Genomic DNA, 16203 nt, shown 5'->3' on the forward strand with positions numbered 1-16203 from the left:
CACACCCCCAATGAACCACTTCCTCCAGTCACAATTGGAAAGAAGACATCAAGGAGGTATCACATCAGAATTTGGGACACCAGAGGATAGGCAAAAGAGTCTGACTAGGAAGTATCAGTCACCAAAATAAATTGGTGGCTCAGGGGAAACCAATAAGTAAGTTCAACACTTGGAAGACTGAGGAACTGGAATCACCCGACAGTAATTCTAAAAAAAATCAAAGAATTAGTTGCAAGCCATTAGTTCTCTGGAATCCCTCCTTCATCCCATGTGACTTAACCCACTACACAATGATGAACACATAAGTTAAAAATAAAATAGGTAAAACATGGAAATAGGTTTAAACCCCTAAGTACTTGGCATCTCAGAAAATCTGGGCATCTATCAGTCAGAAGCCAGACTGCCCTTAGTCACACCAATGAGATTCCAGACAATGGTCATTAGAAGGCAACCGATCACTGGTTTCTTTCTTATGAAGGATGTGTGAGGTGATGGGGGAGTGGTTTGTGTAAAGCAGAATGAAGTACCAATATCATATTTCCTTTTATACTACTTAAAAATCAATGTGAAAATATAAAATAATTGTAAGAAATTGCTGAAACTAGTCAGTTATTAAGCAAAAAGTTAAAGTTAAAAAAGTTGAAGTTACCTTATGAAAAGTGGTTTGTGGATAGTCATAATTTAAACACATAAAACCACATTTTAAAAATATAGCTCTTCCTAATCAAATTGGTAGAAATCAAAACATTTTGTGAAATTCAGAGTTCTTCAGAGCTTGATGTACTCTGCATTCTCAAAATAAGGAATGAAAATGTAACTTGCTACGATCTTTCTGGGGTGCACTTTGTTAAGAACTATTAAGATAGAAGAAACTGTGGCATATTTATACAATGGAATATTACTCCGCAATGAAGAATGATAAAATTATGGCATTTGTAGGCAAATGGTCGAAACTGGAGAATATCATGCTAAGTGAGATAAGCCAATCTCAAAAAACTAAAGGTCCAATGATCTCGCTGATAAGCGGATGAGGACATATAATGGGGGGTGGGAGAGGCTAGCATTAGGTTTAGGGTTAGGTTTAGAGTTAGGCTAAGGACAGCGGCAAGAATGAAGGAAAGAAGGACTGTGTAGAGGGAAAAGAGGGGTGGGAGGGGTGGGGGGAGGGGAAAAATAAAATAAACATCATTACCCTATGTAAATGTAAAAAAATTAAAAAAATAAAAAAAGAGAAAAAAAAGTTAAAATAAAAATCTAAATTCTGTATTAAAAAAAAAAAGATTGAAATCTCAGACAATCTCTTGCAGAAATCTGATTAAGAATGATTCTGTAAGAGATTCTCCCTTTGAATATTATCATGATATTATTATATATCACACTATATCATATATTACATTATAATACTATATTATATATACTATAATTTATATTACATATAATAATCTATTATATATAATACTACATTATATATATCACACTATATTGTATATAGTGATATTATTATATCACTGGTATATGTGTTCAAAGCCTTCCACAGGTGTGTAATTGTTATTGCAATAAATAAAACTTCAGAAATAGAGTATCTTCAGAGGGTATAAATTCATCCAGTGGACTATTTGCAACCTTTGAAAACAATGTGTGATAATTTGGACTAATACCCAAGACATATCATTAAATAAAAAGAGCAAGTTTTCAGAGCATTATATTTTACCTGGGATATGTGTTTTTAAAAAAGTTTTATAAACAGGATATATATGAATAATTATATTTAAGTCATAAGTTCGTAAGTAGGTAGATTGGGGGAAGTGGAAATGTTAGTGATAATGATAAATGCATCAAATTCTATAAACAGTCATTGACATTTTCTAAAATTTGACTGTTTTGTCAAAAAGAAATTTTTTAAAATTTATTTTTATTGTAAACAAATGGGATACATCTTGTTTCTCTGTACATGAAGTAGAGGCATACCATTTGTGTAGTCATACATTTACATAGGGTAATAGTTTTTGATTCATTCTGTTATTGTTTCCTTCCCCCCACCCCTCCATCCCTCTTTTCCCTCTATATAGTCCCTCCTTGCTTCATTCTTGCCCCACTCCTACCCCCCATTATGTGTCATCATCCACTTATCAGCAAGATCATTCATCCTTTGGTTTTTTGAGATTGACTTATGTCACTTAGCATGATATTCTCTTGAAAAATTAAAAAAAGGGAAAAAGGATTTTTGTTAAAAATCATGAAATTAAGAAAAAGTAAGCACACAAGAAAAGTCTTCTAAAAATCTTAAAATCAAATAAAATGAAAATTAATAATCATATGTAATATTGAAATATAAGAATCAAGTCAGTTATCTTCTGTTTAACCCTAAATTTTGATCTCCATTCTGGGCCTGTTTTCCTGGTACAATACTTACTTATATACCCACTGACATTTAGGTTATATGTATAAGTGGTTTCCCAAATATGTCATGATAACTGTAAATTTCTAGTTTCTAACCAAAATTTCCTCTTACTAAAGATTGCTAATTGCATGGTCTTAAATGAAGAAATCCTAAATTCTCTTCTCCTCCTCAAAAATTAATCCATTAGTAAAAACTGTAGATCCTGTTTTTAAAATGTATTCTGAGAAGACTTTTCACCATGTGCAAAGTTTCAAGCCTCTTAACATGATCATCTCTTTCTGGACTATTGCACTACTTCTTGCATTGCACCATTTTCTTGCATTTACTCTTTCCTACCCAGTTTCCAAATCACTGTAACAAAACTAAGTCATTTGTGCTTATGTACCCAAATATATTGTAAGTACATTTTTGAGACTTGTTCTAAATATTCAAAAATGATTTGAATATTCTTCACTGGTTACTTAGGTTTTAGATATTTAAGTACTAGCAATTGATAGATAACCACGAAGTTCTATTTTAATTATTTCAGTGTTAGTTGTAGTATCTAATTAGTGCCTCCATATGACACTTAATTTTCAAAAATATTGTCCTTAAATTTACTGATTAAATTTAGCTTTTCATGTGAAATACGGAATCAACTTGTGTAATTCTTATCTGTTATTTTTATTTTGCTAATATGTTAATGGAGATAAATGTAGGAGGAATTCAATTTAGTCAATTATATGTTTTTTGCTTCTGTCATAGAACACCACATACTGGGTAAATTATAAACAATAGGAGTTTATTTGGCTGATAGTTCTGGAGGCTGGGAAGTCTAAGATTGAAATTTACATCTGTTGAGGGTCTTATTTCATCATAACATGGTCAAAGGGCGAGTGAGACAGAGTACAGAGGGCAAGAGGAGGTTGACACACCCAGACCTATTCTGGAGACAACTTGGCCGACTCCCATGATAGTGACAATCTATTTAGGAGAGCAGAGGTCTCACAATAATAACCACCTCTTGAAGATCCCACTTTTTAATATCATGGTAGTAACTAAATTTCAACATGAATTTTGAAGAGGACATTCAAAAACTATAGCAATAGACCTTCATATTTTTACCCAGGATAACCCATTCACTTAGGAAAAGAAACTTTGTTTCTGTTTTTGGTTATTTTGAAGTATATTTATTAAGTTCTCATAGATAAAAAAATATAGCACTACGACTAAAACTAGTCTTATCAATACTCATGACTACATATAATCTTGGTTTATGTGTTGGGCACTGTGCAAATTACTACCCCATAGCAAACACTTTTGAAAGTGAAAGGGTTAAATTAATAGTTAATGTATAAATAGTTGAACAGGGTCAAGCACAGGCAACCTTAAATGCCTTGTGACATTTATTTCAAGTAGATCTTATTTTTCTTTTTCCTTTTCGAGGGATGTTAAAGGAAATAAATATGTTCTTTTATTTTTGACAACTCCCTTATGAGGTCATTTTGATAGAGGAAGCAAAAAGGATGCTTGTCTGGTAATATATATATTTAATTATCTTCTGTGAAATACAAGTACAATTGAGAATTTTGCAAATGAGAAAAATAGATCACTCAGAAACTTACTTACCAAATAATTTGTAAAGGAATTAGAATCAAGGGTCTCTTCAAGGCCACCGCTTTGAATATATCAGAGCAACTACTATACTGCCTATCATGAGCAGTCTTGGTGATCTTTGGAAACTTGCATTAAGTGGCTAAGTTTTTCACAACTACAAGTAGAAAGACTTGAAATAGTTGACCTTTAACATTTTGGTTACTTCCAAATACCATCATTTAGATTTATTCAAAGTGTAATGACTTAGGTTCATTAGGTTAATTTCCATTACTAATAACAAGCAAAGTAATTTGACATTGTTCATCTCCACTCATTGACATGTCTACATGATTATCTTAAGTGCTCTCTCAATATTTGATAAAGGATGCTTGAAATTCACAGTGTTACTTTGAGCTTAAGATTATCACAATGATTTAGGATTTTTTTTAACTTATTACTTTCTTTCTCTATTTATATATATATGCATGTGTATATATATGTACATATATTTTTTCAAAAGGATGCACATTAGCATATTCTAAAATGTGTGATTATATTAAAATTGCATCTTATAATTCATATCACTTAAGGTAGTACCAAGACAGAGGACCCAAGAAAATGTGTCCAATGTATAATGATTGAATACACAAATGGAGTACTCAAAAGGTGTGTGTGTGTGTGTGTGAGTGTGTGTGTGCATGTGAAAGGAATAAAAATGTTCAAAGACTCACTTTGCCCAGCTCCAGAAAAAGATTAGTACCTTGTTCATAATTTCACCATGATATTCAATTAGAGAATATTACATCAAAAACACTAATATATTATATTGGAGAAATTAAAATCACTGCAGAAATTAATTTGTATGTATGTTATTAAAGCAAAGTCAATTTGAAAATACATTAAAATCTGTTTTTAATAAAATAGAATAATGAATCCATGAATTGTATACAAGGGTAGAAATATTTTAAAATCCAAAATAATATAGCTTTTAAAAATAAGCATATGAAGAACATCATGCTAAGTGAAATAAGCCAGACTGAAAAATCCAGGGTCAAATTTTTATCTCATTTATGGAAGGTAAAGCAAAATAAGGAGAAAATAATGAGAGAGGATCAGATATCATAAAGATATAGGGAAGAAATGTGGAGTAGGATAAGAGGAGGGCCAGGAAAGGGGAGAATGAATTTATCAAAATCCTACTCTGTGCATGTATAAATATACCTCAGAGAATTTTACCTTCTGTATATGTAAAAAGCACCAAAAATAAATAAAAGAGTAAAAGGATGATCAGTAGAGTACAGGAAGGAGAGAAGGATGAGGGGGGAGGAAAAAGGGGATGGAACAGGAACTTAAATGGAGTCAAATTTTATGTATGTGTGACTATGTCAAAATGAACCCAACTACTATGTATAACTATAATGCTCTAATAAAAATATATAGAATTGCTGGCATTGACTTTTTGCTATATTTTAGCTGAATAATTACATGGAGTGACAGATTGTGTTTGAATGATCTATTCTATACACACATACATATACTGTCACTTAGTATCAATAGAGTTCATATTATACTAGCTTGAATATCAAGTAAGTGGCAGGACATACATTTTAGTTTAGACCTATTTAGCACCAAAGTATTTTTCACTTTTAATTTTGCACAATAAACAAAATTATACTTTGCCAAAAATGGATGCTTCCTATCAGAACATTTTGAAAGTTCATCCCAAATCCACTTTCATTAAATAATTGTATCAATTTAATAAATGTGCAACTTATTAAATATGTCAAAATGAAGTACATGTCTAACTTGGATTGCAACTTTTCTGTTTTAGGTGCAGTTGTTCTTTGGGTTACCTTGGCAGATTCTCTATTACCAATGTTGAAAATTGCACAGGAACACATAGTACATCATTTCATGGCCTCTGCCTGGCCCACTTGCACAACTGTAACAGTAGCTGTCTGCAAAGATATGAAAGAAACATCTGTGAAAGAGAAACTGAAGATTGTCAATTTTCACCCTGCAAAAATGGAGCAACCAGTATTCATTTGGCTTGGTATTTCTTCTGCAAGTTGTGTCCCAGGACTTACAGGCAAGTATTTCCTGAGAAATCAGTCTTAAGTGGATAATTTTGTTAATACATTTGTTTGAAGTATCTAAACTGTGTCTAATGATTAATAATATTATAGTCTGATTTTCCATTTGGCAAAGTAAAAATACCTTCACTCAAATAAGAGAATTGTTCTTTGGGCAATTTCATTGCTGACTCCACAGGCCTATTTATGCAAATTAGGCTAAGAAGGCCAGGTTGAACCACTGAGAATATGATGGCATATGTCAAAAGTCTGAAGAGCAAAACTGGCAGCCATAACCTCCTAATAATTTTGCCTGAACACGTTCAGGGCTGCATTTCATCTTCCTCTTTGGCTGTATCAGCACAGTGAGTGCCAATTTTTTCTTACTTAAGAATAAAAATGTTATTTCAGAATTGGCAAGGTCATTTTGGTGACCTGACATTAATAAGATAAAAATAAAATAAAATCAGATTCATATTTCATCCTTTGTACAACAAAGGACATGATTCACAGTGGTAGGTGGTAATAAGGTAGCTTTTAGCATAATAATATCAGAAATTAAAGACTCCAATTTATATAACTGGAGATATTATGCTTGAAATGAAATATTTTCCAATGATTGCATATTGAAATGATAGTTTATAATAACTTAAATTTTTTATTATTTTTGTCTTTTAAAAAACATATAGAGGCTATGCAGGAAGAAAATAATGTCAATAATGTCACTTTTAAGCCATATCTACCTTTCAATAAATTAATATATAATAATAAAACATTATTTCTTTTTATTAAGCAAATTTGATTCTAAAAGTTATTTGGATTTCCATCAAAAACTGAAAAATGTATTTTCCTATTCAATATTTAAAGTAATATGCTGAAGGTTTTGGAGGCAATGGACACAATCTTAAAAGATTAAGTTCCAAAAATGGAAATGGTGATATCACTGGAATAAATTCATAGCCATTCAGATCAGCTTTCCTAAAGCTGGAAACACATTTGAGTTCATAAATTCAGGTAATCTCTCTAAAAATTTGTCCCATTGCTCTATACTCAAGCAACCCATAAGTAAAAATCAAATGGCATAAATATACTAACATTACTAAAGATAGTCGCCTATATTTGAAAAAAAGCAGATATATTTACATGTATATATGTATATATTTATTTATATGTATATATTTACAGGTATATATGTGCAAATATATATATATATATATATATATATATATATATATACACTCCTGTTTTAAAACTTGGACTATCTTCCCCAAATCATATACATGTAAAGTTAAGCTACAATTATATATAAAATAGAAGAAAGAATTAGTAAAACTATTCCTAATATAATTACTAAGAGATGTCGTCTGATATTTTGTATCTATTAGTATGTACATATACATATGTGTATTTGTACACACATGATCAGTAAATGATCTATCATTTTCTATATCAAGATTATATTGACCATATATTTATTACATGATCATTAAATATTTGTCATATGCTATTTGTATAGTTCTAATACACATACACACACACAATACCACAGTACACAGTGTATAATTGGCATGATCCACTTTTCTGACTTGTTAAATATATGCTATTTTTCTTTTATTATTTAAATTAAATGTAGCCTAAGACTCATAAGTTCATATTAACAGCAAGATCTATCTCTTCTTACTGAGTTTTAAAGAATTCTGTGGATTTTCTTAAATCAAACTATTTAGTCTAATTTCTAAAGTCTTCACACAGAGATGTGAAGGAGCTGATCTGTCTAAATTTTCCCAGGGATACAGAAAAAGTAAAATATTTGGGGGGCATTTTGGTGCCCCTCACCCTCTCTTCCTAGTCTCTGCCGTCTGATTTCTCCTCATTCAACAGTTGTGTCTCTTCATCTGATTCTTCCCCTCCACCTGAGGTCTTCCACCTGGCTTCAACCTCCATTTGATCCTCTCTTCCTATACTCTCCTTCCATTGACTGTCCCCTGCTCTACCTTTCACTTCCTGCATCTGGTTTTTCTCCCTCTGCATAGGAACTATGGCAATTTGTTAACTTTTATGTTTTGTGGTGCCGGAGATTGAAATCAGGGCTTTGTGCCTGTCAGGCAAGCACTCTACCAACTGAGTTATATCCCCAGTCCTTGTTAACATTTTTAAAAGGGTTTCACTATGGTTTTCAAATTGGCTTTAGTTACTTTTCTGTGATCTCCAACATCTTTTATGAATACTTTAACTTTACAATTGAATTCTCCAGCTAAGTCTGCATTCTCTATATCTCTAATCCAGAGGACGTCAGACTTTAGTGTTCATGAGAATCACCTGGACATCCTGGGATCATGCTGTAATCACCAGGGATCATTGGTCACACGGGAATTTCTCATTCAGTAGTTTTAGGGCCCACTAAGTTTGGGGGCATGCTGATGTTGCTGGTCTGTGAGACTGAGAAAACTATTCTAACCCCATTAATGCTAGTGAAGAGGACTTGTGTGGATCCAAAGATGTAAAACTCACCTTTGAATGTGCAGTACCATTCAGCATAGCAGGAAGAAAATCATCCAGCCCAGTGTTCTCTGCAGGAAAACCCACTAAGCCTTGGAGCAGGAAGGTGATACCTTTATATGGTAAAGCTATATACGTGAGTAGATTTTTTATTATTTAAATCTGATTCCAAAGCTATCATCTGAAATTTCACAAGGATTTAATACTCTCAGAATAATTCCAGTGAACTTATTTCAAGATACAACCTTTGTGCAATTCCTGTATTATCCATCTCCATGGTACTTTAGTGATGAATTCTAAATTTGATTTTTAAGTTAATTTTCTTTCTTTCTTCTCCTTCTTCTTTTTAAACTTTTAACACTTCTCTTTTCTAAAATTCTTTGTGACCAAATAAGAGCTCTTGGTTAGTTGACTAAATTTTTATATAGGATTATGTTTGTTTTTGTTTCAAATATTCTGGGTTTCCTTTGTTTCTTGACTTGAATAACCATCTTCTCCTATTTGTCTTGATAACTGATTTGTTCAGAAAGCTCCTTTGACCAGAGGACACAAAGTTATTTTAAAAAAATTAGACTCACATTTTCCCTATTGAGATGGGCCTGAGCTAAGATTCCTTGATAGTCTGTCTTTTCCTTTTTATCCTTTTTTTCGTGACCCTTGTACTTTAAAGCAAATTCCTTTTCGGTCACAGTCTCATATATTGTAAATTTGACTTACAAAGCTATGTGATTCTCTATTCCAGATGTCAGCTAGAGAGCTTTCTTTATAAGTCTAAGTTACCTACTTGGGTAATACAGAATTTTTCCAATTCTAGACACCAAAACTTCTCCACAGACCTCTTTTCTTTCTTTATGTATTAACTTCTATCTCTATAAAATTCGGTAGTGTTTCAAACAAGTTCACACTTCAGCTGATGCCCAGCTGCTATTATACACTATCAATTACTGTGCCTAGTTTTCACTGCTCTAATAGATTGGTTTATTTCTTGCATGCCATGACCAGTATGAGGTGGAATGGCTGTGCTCATAGCATAGGACTTTGGCGAAATAAGATATTATACATCTGTTCTAAATAACAGAGCTTCACTGGAGTGCCTAGGAAACCAACCCATCCCTATTCACATTTCTATGAAACCTAAAAATGATAGAAGGAAGACAATGAATATTATGAATAAATAACCCCTAATCAACTAATTTATATTTTCATTTTTCCCAAATCAGTCTGTAAGCCCCTGAAAATCAGAAAAAGTGTGATACAAAGAGATTTGGAGTTATATTTATTATTCTATGTTCGGGAAAATGAAGTTTCTGTGTTTATCAGAACAGCCAATTGAGTGATCACATAACCCAGATGATCCCATCCACTAAAGAACTGGATGACTTTACATGAGGTGTTTAAAATGGAAACCTTTAGGATTTACCCTTCCATCCTTCCTTCCTTCCATTCATCTTCACTTTGAACAGAAACTGAATTAATGTAACTTTCAAAATTGACAATTTTGTTATGACCTCACACATATTTTTACCCCAAATAAATGTACAGAGTAAACTCTTTTGTGTTCTGATTATTTAGGCACAAACATACAGAAATATCAATCCTGGTGTTTTGTTTGTAGTTGATTTTATTTCATATAAAATATTTTCTTATTTATGCCTGAGAGTAGGGGCTAGGAGCTACATTTGACTTCTATATTAATGACTTTCTCCAAATTTAACTGTGACAGTATAATCCTCCTTCAAACAAAAGGATTTAGTATTTATTTTCACTTAGTTGCTGTGGTGATCCTTAAAATTCACTGTTCCTTTCCTGGTGTCCCCTATCCCACTCTGCTGTGTCCCCTTTTTTCATGAAAATTCCATCAACCTTTAGTGCCTGCCCAGGGCTTTTAAGACAAGTTGTAGGATCTCATCAGGCTCTGTTTCATCACCATCCCTCATATTCAGCTATATTTTTTCTTTAGCCACCAAACTAGTACAGATCTCTGAAAAAGGAGGGGCAGAACCCACCACTTCATTCTATGGTGACCGTTACTCCTCATGGAAATGAGCCTGGTCTTCCAAGAAACATAAATATTTTAATAAAGCACAGAGATGAGCCACTAGAGAACTGATCTGTCCCTAGAATTCATTCCTGAATATCCTGTGGTGAGCTCATTGTCAATTCCCTCTCAATTCTATTTCATGGAAGGAAAAAACCTCCCAAATCAAAGATTAATACTGGATTTACTACAAGTTTGTATTTCCTCTTTTATTATTTACAGATAAGGGGTGAACATTAATGTACATCAATAAGACAGACGTATTTTCTCACTTTTAATGACTTCAAAGTATTTGCTTAAGTGAACCAACCAAACTTGAAATAGAGCTATTTAGTCAAAGGAAGTACGTATGTGGTGGTGGTGGTGGTTGTAATTATTGTTGTTTTGTTACAATCTTATTTTTGTCTTAATTTGCATATTCACAAACAGTATATAAGAGTACTATATTGTTTGCATTTGTATCATACCGTATTCATCATTGTGGTTTTGAATTTTTCTAGTTCGATATGAAAAATTATTGCAAATCTTATTTTGATTTTAATTTCTTGGGGTAATATAAAGGAATGAGTGTTTGCAATGTGAAATTCTTTTATTTGGAATAATTTTTTTCTTTTTTTGTACCAGAGATTGAAGCCAGGGTCACTTAACCACTGAGTCACATCCTCAGAACTTTTTGGCATTTTGTAGTTGTTGGGATTTTGTTTGTTTGTTTTCTTCAGACAGGTTCTTGCTAAATTGTGTAGGACCTCACTAAGTTGCTGAGGCTGACTTTGGACTTGTGATCATCCTGCTTCAACCTCCCGAGTTGCTGGGATTACAAGCTTGTACCACCGGAACCCACCATTGTTATGACAGTTTTTTTTTTTTTTTTTCCTACCAAGAAATGTGTCTTATTTAATGCTTATCATTCTTTTAATACTGGATTCTGTGTACTTATGCTTGCATTTCCTCTTTTTTACTTACACATAATTGATAAACATTACTGTGTATCAGTAAGACATATAGTTCTTTTTAAATTAAAAAACAAAAACCTACTTATTTAAGAGATAATCATATCATCTGCAAATACAGGTAATATTTATTTATTTTCCTATTTACCTAGTAGGTGTTATGGTTTGGATGTGAGGTGTCCCCCAAAAGCTCACATGTGAGACAGTGCAAGAAAATTCGGAGAAGAAACGATTGAGTTAAAAGAGCCTTAACCCAATTAGTGAATTAATCACCTGATGGGATTAACTGAGTTGTAACTGAAGGCAGGTGATATGTGGCAGGAGGGGTGGGGCATTGAGGGCATGACTTTGGGGTATATATTTGTATCTGGTGAGTGGAGTCTCTCTCTCTGCTTTCTGATCATTATGTAAGCTGCTTCCCTCTACCACACTCTTCCTTCATGATGTTCAGTCTTACCTTAAGCCCCAAGGAATGGAGCCACCCTTCTATGCACTAAGACCTTTGAAACTGCAAGCCTTAAGTAAATCTTTCCTCCTCTAAAGTTCTTCTGGCCGGTCCTTTAGTCACAGCAGTGAAAAAGTTAACTAAAACACTTGGTTTTTGTAGTAGTTTGATAGAACGTGACAAGTTATTGGATGAAGGACCATGATAGTGTTAGTGAACATCCTTTTCTTATTCCTGAATTCAGTGGATTTTATGCTATTTTATGATTATTTATGCCATTGGCTTGATATTAATAAGATAAATATGATGATGTCTTAACCTTTATAATTTAAAATATTTTAAATAAGAATGAAAGGAAAACAATTATAGTGACCCATGGAATACAATGACAATTTATTTTTATAAGTTTTGAAGAATTTTCATATGTCTACACAAATAATATTAGTCTTTCCTGTGTGATTTTTAGAAGCTTTGTTTTCAGTCTTACTACCTCATGCAGGCTTTATACAAAGATATGGACAACACTCATTTTTCAAAATGCTGATGAAGTTTTTAAAAAAATGACACCTCTCAGTGGTTTGAAAAGATGCAAATGTTCCTTAGGGTTTACTAAAATTTAGTATCTGTTACTTGTTTATGAATACTTTGCATTTCACAGGGAATTTTAAAACTCAGTTTCATTCCATTCACCCTTCAAAGTTGAGTTCAAGTATTACATTCTCTGATCCCACAGGTAAAATTTTTGAGCATCTATCAAGACAGATTCTTGACTGAATTTTTTAAAGTAGTTTCTACATCTTTTGAATTAAAAATCAGGACCCATTAGTCCTTGGAAATATGCATATTATCTTTACAACTTAACATGATATTTTTAACATTGATAAAATTCTATTATACATGTATTTAAGATTTGTAGATATGAAAATTAACAAGTTGTACTAATTATTTCTTTGAAAACACTAGAAATTTTGGACTCCACATATTTAAATTATTTGGTCTCAGGCTGCTTACTATTTGATTTAATTAAAATATAGTTGTAGGATTTAATAGTTTTGTGTTGATTTATTTGTATGATTTCTGAGTTTTTGGTTTGATGATTTTTTTAACCTCAGTGGAAAATTGTAAAAATATAAAATTCTAGAAAAACTTGAGCAACTACAGGAACCTTATGTTCTATAAATTTTTTCATCTTATGTAAGTATACTAGATTTCCCTGTGAAAGCCCAAATCCTTTCAATATTTACTAACAGTAATGTGAGATATGTATAGAAAGGAGAAATAGGATGCCTACTCATATTGGTAAAACTGAAAAAAAATGTGTGCTATTGTCTAGACTTGTCTAGCTGAAACAGGACCCAAGACCAGGTCCCCTGTAACTGCTTTTGTGTAGAATAGATGATAAACCAAATTTTGCAAATATTTGCTTTGAAATATTTTACAGTGTACAAATGCACTTGGCATAAATAATAAATATATCAATACTGATATTCCATATGTAAGATGAATGTATTTGGTCATTTCCCTTAAGAAGTTAATTAGGGTTACTTTTGATGAAAAACTGTTCATCCTTCATATTACAAGATGACTATTTTATAACACTTTAGTTTAAATGCTTGACCTTTAGAAATCTAGTTTTTATGGAGAAAATCCCATTTGTGCATACAATTAGAATCAGTGTTGAATATTTTTATTGCCAGATACAATTAAATTCCTGCACATAACCTTTTTCTTCCTGAAATACAACATTTAGTAAATTATTTGGATAATTATGCAAATAATATTTTGTATAAATTTTGCATCTTTTCAAGGTTAAGAAACTACCATTTACAATAAAATCACAATCTGAAAGACAAATGTGTCATGCTATAGCTAAAGATTTGCCATCCAATCATAACAATATGCCCTACTTTCAATGAAGCTACAATCCCGTTGCCATTTTAAAAGTCATAATTTCTGTTTAATTTTATTTTCTTAGATGAAGTTTAATTATTTAAACTCACAAAAGGCATATAATAATTTCCCAGCGTGAAGAAAAACAGCTCTTTCCCCACATCCTTTTCTTTAATACTGCCTTTCACAAATATTTTTGTCAACCCTGCTACCTGTTAAGTTTGGTTAGCCTTTGATAGGCCCAAGTCCAGGCAGAAGAGTGAGCATTAAATATGATTCTCATTATCATTCCTGAAGGACTGAACTCAGCAGTTCTTCAGAGACTGAAAGAGCAATATTCTGTTAATAGGAATAAATAGGAATAAATACGTATTAATTGTTAAATGAAATTTATAAAGTGATGACTTTAAGTGTTTGAATGTTTGATATGATAAATGTTTACCTTTTCAGAACATAATCAGTCTACATGAGCTTAGAGCAGATGACAAACTTACATATAATGGAATCTTATAATAAGTACTTGGAATGAATTGTTCAAGTGCAACATAAATTATGGGAAATATTTGGTATTTCAGTAGTCTAAGATTTTTTGCTAAATACTTTGTATGTTGGTATCTAGAAAATATAGAAATTGGTAAATAGTAAGTCAAAAGTATTACAGGACTAGTAACATCAGAGAAACACACTGCCAGAAAGAAAGATAAATGCAAATACATATGTATGATGTATGTGCCTGTATAAGCAATTACCAAGAACATGCATATTTAAATATCTTTCAAGACACTTACAATTATGTATAGTTCATTCATTAATTTAAATGATTGGTTTCTTACTATAAAATGTCTTCTTAAATTCAATTTAGTTTTTTTATTTGTTCTTTTTAGTTATACATTACAATATAATATACTTTGTCATACTAGGTACACATGGAGAACCAGTTCTCATTCTTCTGGTTGTACGTGATGTGGAATTACACTGGTCGTATATTCATACATGAACATAGGAAAGTAATGTCAGATTCATTCTACTATTTCCTATTCCCATTTCATTTGTCATTCATTCTCTTTGTCTAATCCAAAGTTCTTCCCTACCTCCACCATCTTATTGTGTGTTAGCATCCACATATCAGAACATTTGTGGGGAGCCATCCTTATCTAGCAGAATCAGAGGAGGTTGAGCCATGGACACAGAGGCCTGATTTCTAGGAACTGGCAGCCATGGAGGTCTGTCCCAGATTGCTGGGGAGTATATGGCACTGTGGGAGTGTTCCCTGTCTGGTTCTGTGATAATTTCCCTGAGAAAATGACTCCCTTAACTCCATCACTTCCTGTTCATCACAGAAGAAGCCCCTCCCATTCTGGAACCTTTACCTGTGTGACTAAAAATAAAGGAGAGTTGGGCTACTCTAATGAGGCCAGATCTGGTATGGCCTGAGCCATCCTGCCCCGTCTTATTTAAAGAGTATTGACTCTTGTGTGTTTATTGATGAGATAAATTTATGGGTAATTGATTGATTTATAGCCAACATTGTCTTCTGGCAGTTAACCCTTTATCATCCACAATGGATGTGGCAGAAACTCCCACAAACATTCTTCCTTTGGTTTTCTGGTATTGGCTTATTTCTTTTAGCATGATATTCTCTAGTTCCATCCATTTAACAGCAAATGTCATAATTTCATTTCTTTATGGATGTGTAATATTTCATTGTGTATATTTACTACATTTTCTTTATCCATTCATCTGCTGCAGGAACTGAGGCTGGTTCCACAACTTAGCTGTTATGAATTGAACTGCTATAAACACTGATGTGGCAGCATCATAATAGTATGTTGATTTCAAGTCCTTCGGGTATAAACAGAGGAGTGGGATAACTGGGTCAAATGGTGGTTCCATTTCAAGTTTTTGAGGAATCTCCACACTGCTATCTAGAATGGTTGCACCAATTTACAGTTCCCACCATCAACAATGTATGAGTGTACCTTTTTCCCCACATCCTTGCCAACCTTTATTGTTACTTGTATTCTTGATAATTGCCATTCTGACACAAGTGCAATGAACTCTCAGTATAGTTTTAATTTGCATTTTTCTAAGTGCTAGAGATGTCAAACACCTTTTCATATATTTGTTGACTGATCATATTTCATCTCTGAAATACCTGTTCAGTTCTTTTGCCCATTTATTGATTAAGATATTTGTTTTTTGCTCTTTTTTGGGTTCTTTATATATCCTGGAGACAAATGGTGCTGGGAATGTTGGAAATCCATATGTAGCAAAATGAAATTCAACCCTTATCTCTCACCCTTCACAAAACTCAACTCAAAGTTGATCAACCT

General features: G+C 32.6%; 1 protein-coding gene across 1 annotated transcript in view; it reads left to right on the top strand.

Moving 5' to 3' along the window:
• Eys (eyes shut homolog) overlaps positions 1–16203 on the top strand; it is a 1705088-nt gene that overhangs the window by 165903 nt on the left and 1522982 nt on the right. Inside the window, 1 exon segment of the mRNA XM_047559194.1 lies at positions 5808–6040. Coding sequence (XP_047415150.1) covers positions 5808–6040 — 233 coding nt within the window.

This window comes from Sciurus carolinensis, chromosome 7, assembly GCF_902686445.1.
Source record: "Sciurus carolinensis chromosome 7, mSciCar1.2, whole genome shotgun sequence".
Lineage (NCBI taxonomy): Eukaryota > Metazoa > Chordata > Mammalia > Rodentia > Sciuridae > Sciurus > Sciurus carolinensis.